General features: G+C 36.2%; 1 protein-coding gene across 1 annotated transcript in view; it reads left to right on the forward strand.

Annotated features, from left to right (window-relative positions):
• tmem201 (transmembrane protein 201) overlaps positions 1–3,004 on the forward strand; it is a 13,290-nt gene extending 10,286 nt beyond the window's left edge. The window contains exon 11 of the mRNA XM_032521100.1: positions 822–3,004. Coding sequence (XP_032376991.1) covers positions 822–919 — 98 coding nt within the window. The 3' untranslated portion in view covers positions 920–3,004. The remainder of the gene's footprint in view (positions 1–821) is intronic.
• Positions 3,005–8,058: the final 5,054 nt, after the last annotated feature.

Consider the following 8,058-nt stretch of genomic DNA (forward strand, 5'->3'; position numbering starts at 1 on the left):
TTTTCCTCATCCATCTATACTCGATACCTTAAAGCAAAAACAGGATTTTAGATTTTGTTCCAAATTTGTAAAAGGAAAATCCCCGCTAATATGCAACTTAAACTTTAGCTCTGGGGCCTTCCGTTTCTCTTGATCATCTTTGAGATGTTTCTACACTATGGTTTGAGTCCACCGGTTGTAAATTCAAAGTCGAACTGTAACCCATATAACTGTATGAATACAATAAAGCATGTAAATCTAAAATATGCGTATTGACAATGCTGCCAACAACAAACAGGAAGATGGATGCAGATTATACATAGTCTCGTTGCAGACTTACATCAACTTCCTGACCAAAGTTGCATGACATGAGTATAACTGTAACAGAACAACGGGCGCATTCAATCTTAAAATGGTGTGCACAGAGTTGAATGACATTTCATCTGAACTGTTTGCAACCTAGCCCTGAGGAATGTTTTTCCCGTTTGTTGGTCAGTGTTGTGTCTCAGATGTTACCCGGTCAGCAGCGACGTGTATGTAAGCTTGTGGGAATAAAAAGGCAGTGCACTTGCACACACAACAGTGTATTCTAAGCACCCCCGTTTCAGTTTAAATAAGCGTTTTGCTATGTTTTGTGGGGGCTGCCCCTGGTCTCAAATGACATTGTCATTGAGCCATCCACATGTACTGTACTTACATTTAAACTAGCTGAGACCTGTATCAGTTCTAAAGGAAAATGTATTGACTGACTGTAAAACATTTACACAAACTGGAAAACCTCACCACATTGATGACGCATAATAAATGATGATTCTCATGAATTTAATTTGCTTACGCTCCAGGTTTCGTTAAGCGTCTTATCTGGCCAGGGCTTTTGTTAGTGAGCCTGACATCCAACCTGTGCTTCGCCTGCCTCTACATGTACCACAACTGGAGATGAACTGTTGATGGGTCTGCTGCTGTTCTCTTGTGACCTGCAGAGTGAGTTGGCCTCTGGCCTTTGACAACCCTGTCGTGTCTGTAGACCTGGAGGTTATTCAGCAATGCCAGAAAACATCACATTTCTGGCAGCTATTTATTGTTTGCTGATGCTTATGGTGAAAATACAGATGTCAGATTTTCAACAGTGTACCTCCCATTTCATTGGAGTTTAAAAAAAACAAAAAACTGTGTGGTAAAATCAAATGTTACCCCTTTGAATTTGAGATTGAACTACATTTTCTGTTCTTTTTTTATCTGGTCTTGTTGGGTTTTGTCCTTTAGTTTGTCACTGCTCCTTTTACAGGAACACAGGTACGTATGTAATAGATTTAAAAGGCTTAATTCTTGCACTGATGCTGTGAAATGTGCAATAAACATGTACTGTTCAATTGATGCTGCTTGGACACAGAGGGCCATGTCTTACCTACTAACACTAATTGTGATGGCTGCATTACATCTCCAAACTGAATAACATTTGTGGTTCTCTACAATAGCCAAAAATGTAATCTTAAATATTAAGCAGCATGATACGTTTGTGGCGTATAGTTAGTTTTGCATTTTGAATTTTTTTTACAAATTTTCACTTTATAGTGTTATAATTTCAAAGCCCTGGTGTTGCCATTGTCTCTCTATGTATATTCAGCTGGGAAAGAGTGGAGTGTCAAACTATATCTGATTTTGTTAAACCGTTTACAGTCAACATTTTTAATATTGTGGTCATTAATATCTCATACCAAAGTGACACATGTCTCAATCAGTCACTACAGAAATAGTTCTTTCACTAAACCATTTCCTTTTCCATTATCTCTTATGGATATCCTGTTCACAGGCTAGTGTGTAAGGGGGCAAAACTCCCAAGGTCAAGTGCAATATATACGTAAATAAAAAAAAAAGTTTTTATTTCCAATCTATAAAAAGAAATCATGTTCACATTGACATACTGTATTTGCATAAATATGGCAGAGATTCAGATTTTACTCCTAACGAGCTGTGAACTAATTCATACAGAACCTTTCTTAAAATGTGTAGTCAAACATCTACACATTAATTTGGAATAAATTTGCACTTGTTTTTATCTGAAGTGTATATCTACTTTGTGTGTTTGGTTGTATTTTGAATTTGTGATTTGAAATGGGTCTGTTAGAGCTGAGGAGCACAGATGTTTAATTACTGTGTGTGTGTGTGTGTATGTTGAACACGAGTTACAAAACGTTGTACATATTGGACATGTGTAAGATGTGTATAAAAAGGTTAGTTAGCTTATTTCACTGTTAGGCTTTGGGGTGTAAATCTTAACATTAGTTTCTTTCAAAGTTTCAAGTATTGAATTGTTAAAAGACATCACACTTGATTTTTGAGAGGAATCATTTTGTCCTATTTAAGGAAATATCAGGTTATGTGGTTTGCCTCAGACAACTAATGCTAATTTGAAAGTGCAGTTTATTTGAAGTTCTTACCTTGAGCCAAAGTAATAATTAATGAAACTAATGTAAAACGTCCAGTTTCTGAGAAAAACTAAAACCTGCTACTGATAGACATCTAAATAACTGGAAGTTGACTAATGGTTTAGACAACCATCATTCGACAACCTTATAATGAATAATAGTTTTTGAGAGGTAAGGTAACCTTTCAACAGACTGTAAACAGACTTGTGCATTTGTACTTGATGTGTAACCTGGTGTATGTTTATTTTCTCTAATGAAGGCTCATTCATTAAAGGATCATGTAAAACTTCTTTCAACCATCTTGAGACAATCCTAACCTTTCAGTTGAAGATCAAATGAATGTTTTTTGAGTTTTTATTTAAATTGCAACGAAGTATGTTGTGCACACCATTATGTCAAATCAAAGGTTATTCTTTTCAGACTCTGACAAGAAGTATGAATTCATGTTCTATCGCTGTTGGTTTGAAGGGTTGTTGTTCCACTGTTTAGCAATGCAGATGTTTGTCTGCAACAGCTGTGTGGTCTGTGTGAATGTAAGGAACACTGGCTTGTTTCGTCTGGACTCATGCTTTTTTTTAATAAAGTTTTTTTTTCTCCATCAAGTGTTTTTTATTTTTTTTATTTAACCTTTATTTAACCAGGAAAGTCCCGTTGAGGTTAAAAACCTCTTTTTCAAGGGAGTCCTGGCCAAGAGGCAGGCAAAAACACAATCAATTACATTTATAAAAGTTATACAACACAGATAGTTAAAAACATTTACAATGTAAACAGGTCATTTCAGGCTCTCTCAATCTGGATTTAAAAGCATTTAAAGAAATAAGTTCAGATAATTTCAAGTCTTTTTGCAAAGAGTTCCATGCAGAAGGAGCGGAGCAGACAAAAGCCCTTTTTCCTAGATTTGTACGGGCAAATGGAACAATGAGCAGCAAGTGATCATCTGATCGCAATGAATAGGAACCAACACTTCTCCATGTGATCAAACTACTGATGTACGATGGCAACAGACCTAGCATGGCCTTATAGATAAAAATATGCCAATGCCCTGATCTCCTGTTTGACAGCGATGACCATCCCACTCTGGAATACAAGTCACAATGATGGGTTAGATTTTTACAATTTGTAATAAATCTCAGAGACGGTGTCAATCTTATGCAGACACTGTGCTGAGGCGGTCCCATACACCATATCACCATAATCTAAGACAGATAAAAATGTTGCAGTGACTAGCTGCTTTTTGGCTTTAAAAGAAAAACAAAATTTATTTCGAAAGAAAAAGGACAATTTGAGTTTAAGTTTTTTCACAAGGTTGTCTATATGAGGCTTAAAAGAGAGGGCATCATCTAGCCAAATGCCAAGGTACTTATAAGAATGAACCACCTCTATGACATTTCCAGTCAAAGTAAACACAGAAGGAGGAACTTGAGAAACCTTCCTAGTGTTACTAAACATCAATTTAGTCTTATCCGCATTGAGAACCAGTTTAAGCTGCATAAGCGTGTGTTGAACCCCATCAAAAGCTTTCTGCAGAGACTCAACCGCTTTAGCTGGGGACGATCCAAAACAATAAATAATCGTGTCATCGGCATAGAAAAGTGTGAGTGTAAGTATTAACTATCTACTTGTTCAGGTACATAAATACTAGATAATGTGTGATAACTGGCTTGGTAAAGTGAAAGTTTGCATCATTAAGCTTACATTAAAGCCTTGAAGGAAGTTAAGACATTTACAGGAACGTTGCTATAGAAATGAGACTGAATTTGACATAGTTAATGAAGGGTCAACTATAAGTGCATTGCTGATCAAACAGCCAAGGACAAATAAAATGTTGTGGACTTAGATGACACAAGTTTAAAACAAATGTAGAGATGCACGCCACATAGTAACTACTAATGTCCTCCCCCAATTCACTGATGAAATTTCCCAAACTGTTCAGTTTATTGTGTAAACACTGAGCTAACAAATATTTGAATTTGGCTGCTATGAAATAACCATATGAGGTTTTTTGTTGTTTTTTTTTTTAACTGAACAATACAATTTCTGGTGCTGTTATAAAAGTGGTCAAATGACACAATTTACATATAATTAATACGTGATATAGTATGATTTAAAACTGACTAATTACATGCAGGTAGTAAAACATTAAGAGTTGTCTATTAATTACCATACATAGTTATATACCTAAATCTAATTAAAATCTTTGACTACGATGTCATTATGTTCAGCCTTCCTAAACTGCTTGCCCATGAGTTAATCACTCCACTCAAATAATTTTAAACTTTTGTTAATGGCATCCAGCCATTAACAAAAGATAAGCAATAAGTATACCCTGAACATGTTCCTATCCAAAATTTTCATATGTCATCACAGGTAAAAAAAAAAAATAATCTCACAGGTCAGTTGTGCTTAAACCCTCATGTCCTTTACTTAACCCTGAGCTAAGCTCTTCTGGCTTTATGCATTTTCTTTAGCACTTCCATTCTAAGTTGCTTGTCAGTTACTTTTGAGATATTTCTAAAGTGGTGCGCTGACAGGCTGATATTGTCATTTTTGTGGACACACTGGTAGCATGGCTGAAAAGCCGCCTGATTCTTCATTTTTTTCTTCAAGCTTCCAATTTAGAGAAAGCCCCAGTTGTTGTTTGTTTTTGGTACATTTCAGTGTGGGCACGAATCAGCGCTTATGTGAATGTCTCAACTGGTCTAATTGTAGCTCTTGATACTGCTATTTTTCTCCTCCTAGACCTTACTTCTCTCTTTGACACAATGGGCTGTGCTGATTAACTACCTTGAAAATGTATTAATGGCACAATGCTGGACTGGGATTACCAATAGCAATCTCTTACTGTATATATCATTCTAAAACCAAACTGTGTAATTTAAAGCCCCTTGGGATTGTTTCAAAAGTTGGAGGGCTGTTTTCAGCTCAGTGAGACTAAATAGGCAAAAAATGGTGTCATCTGTGATGCTGACCATTGGTAGTCAGGTCCAGTTTCTTCTAACAGAGGATTATTTTAAAGCCCTTCCGATTATATCAATCCGAAGAAGGCTATTCATGGCTCAAAAGGAAATAAGCATATCTGCTTTCTTGCTAATCTCTCATATCTGTCAGTTAAATGCGGAGCTGAAACCAGCAGACAGCTTACCATAAATAATAACTAACTAACAAAATCCACCTGCTAGCACCTGTGAAACTCAGGGACTTCCGCTTTATAGCTCATTGGTTTAATCCGTACAAAAACAATGTGTGAGAATGACGATGTTGTCATTCACCTTGAGGATTTTTGTTGTTGTTGCATACTTCATTTTCTAGCATTGCGTTTGGCATTTTTATTTGTTAATCTAACCTTCCTGTATTATTTTTATTTTTTACTTAATCTTTTTTCAACTCAGATGGTCTTTTGAGATTAATTTAATCTTTTTCTTGAGAACTTCCTTCAAAATGACAACACCGTTATATTGCACAATCAGCCAAGAGGGATAATTAAAAGAAGAATGTTTATTTAAAAAAGAATAAAAAGCACCTTTTTTTATTTAAAGCCTTGACTATTTTTCTCTGGCTGTGAGGCAGAACATGTTCCTGCAGAGAGTCAAGAACCCCCACCCCCCCCCCCCCCCCCCCCCTCTCTTACTATGGGTAAATAAATGGGTCACACATCTGAATATCATATGACCAACCTATTATGAGTTTGCTCATTTTAGGGTAAATATCTTGTCTTAAATATTTGGTGTTTTCCTCCACTGAACAGTTAGGGATCACGGCGATGGCTGTATTACTGAGTTCAAAAAGCGCGGCTAGTTTTTACATTTTTGCAGTTGATCCCTGCAGTTTCATTTAAATCTCAGCACAATCAATGTGAACTCTTTGACTCTGATGCATACAGTTTGAACCTTCTGTCCAAAACAACGTTCACCTCTTGTTTACTGACAGGTTTTACAGAAGAAAATAGTTGACTGGCTGCAGGGTGGGAAGCAGGTTTGAACTCTGCAGCTCTAGCCAAAAGTTTCTCTTCTGTACAATCACTTCCTGTTTTCACCAGAGCTGCTAGACCACCGAGATTCAGAGCACACATGAGGGATTAACACCTGCAAAACAATCTGACAAATATTATGTTTCTTTTTATTTACTGTGATGTGTTCTGGCATAGATATCAAGTCCAAGAATGTTGTACTTTGTGTGTCAATTTCCTGAGAGTTTAAAAAAAAAAAAATAGTAATGTCATGCTGTTGATGTTGGCCACTGCATTTCCCCTTTCTACGGTTCTAATGCGGTTTAGGTTCCACTTCCATGAGATTGGTGTCTTTGCTCACTGTTTGCTGCAAAACTAAAATTGCCACTGGTCTGATGGTTACTCGATGTAAACATGAAAAAAAGAAGGCAGGCCTCCCATCGAAGAGTTTCAGTTGGATTACAGACATCCAACTCTTGAAAACTCCAGATAAATGAAGGCTGGCATAATAGCAAAGTTCACCACGGCACTGTGAACGTAAGAGGTCGTCTGAACACTAGAACTTCCAAAGCATTTTGTCATTTTAAAAATTCTACTGGCTCAACTTCATTGTTCACAAAATGGTGTTTTTTTATTTTTAAGAATTTACCTTTTGGAACATTTTAACTCTTATAGACCTGCATGTAACAAATTTGCATTTACAATAAAAAATGAAATGTATAATTTGTCTTTTCTGAAATCTCTCTGTTTTATTATGGGTTGCATATTCTGAAATGGACGTTAAAGAGAGGTTTCACAATTTAACTTTACAGAGGGCTGGTCTTTCTTTAGTACCTGGAAATAAACTTAACCTCCGTCTGAGTTACAAGAATGTTTTAAAACTAGGAGATGCGTCACGTCTATTAGAGGTCACAGTGTGCTGCTGTGAAGGTTGCAAGTGTGTTTAATAAATGAATGAGGCTTTCTTAATTTAATGACGAGGAACAGTCCTTAAATAGAAATTGAAGTGACAATGTGAGATCAGTGCTGCAACAAACAATTATTTTCATTACTGATTAGTCAGCCTATTTGTCACATTTTGATTAGATGATGATTAGATTAGATTTTGTCTATATAATAACGCCCATTCTAATTTCCCAGAGCCCAAAGTGACACAATCAAATTGCATGTTTTATCTGACCAAATCCAGTGGAGAAATCTAACAAAGTACATACTGTTGTTAAAATCGGAGGAATTCTAGTTGATGCCACTTCTATTCCACTAGATTTCAGAGGGAAATATTGTCCTTTTTCACTCGTTTACATGTATTTGCCTATGTATTTGTGATACTTAACAGATAAATATTTGACATACAAAAGATGTGATGAGCTCATAAAGTATGAAGCATCATTTTAGATGATTGCGATACATCTATAAAATAGATTTTTTTTTTTAAATGCATCACCTAGATAGAAAGAATAAAGTGTTAAATCATCTTATCACATGTGAGAAGCTGTGACTGCCAAATATTTGGCATTTTTGCTTTTTTTTTAAAAAAATGACTGAAATGACGATCAAAGTAGTTGTCGATTTATATCGTGTCAATAAAACTAATCGATTATCTGACTAGTTGCTTCAGAAACACAAAAAACAAAAACGTGTTAGGGGTGGAGGGTGGGAGTTTTACTTTCACTTTGCGCGAGCCCGCGTGTTGGTGGACGGTCCCTG

The sequence above is a fragment of the Etheostoma spectabile genome, chromosome 7 (assembly GCF_008692095.1).
Source record: "Etheostoma spectabile isolate EspeVRDwgs_2016 chromosome 7, UIUC_Espe_1.0, whole genome shotgun sequence".
Classification (NCBI taxonomy): Eukaryota; Metazoa; Chordata; class Actinopteri; order Perciformes; family Percidae; genus Etheostoma; species Etheostoma spectabile.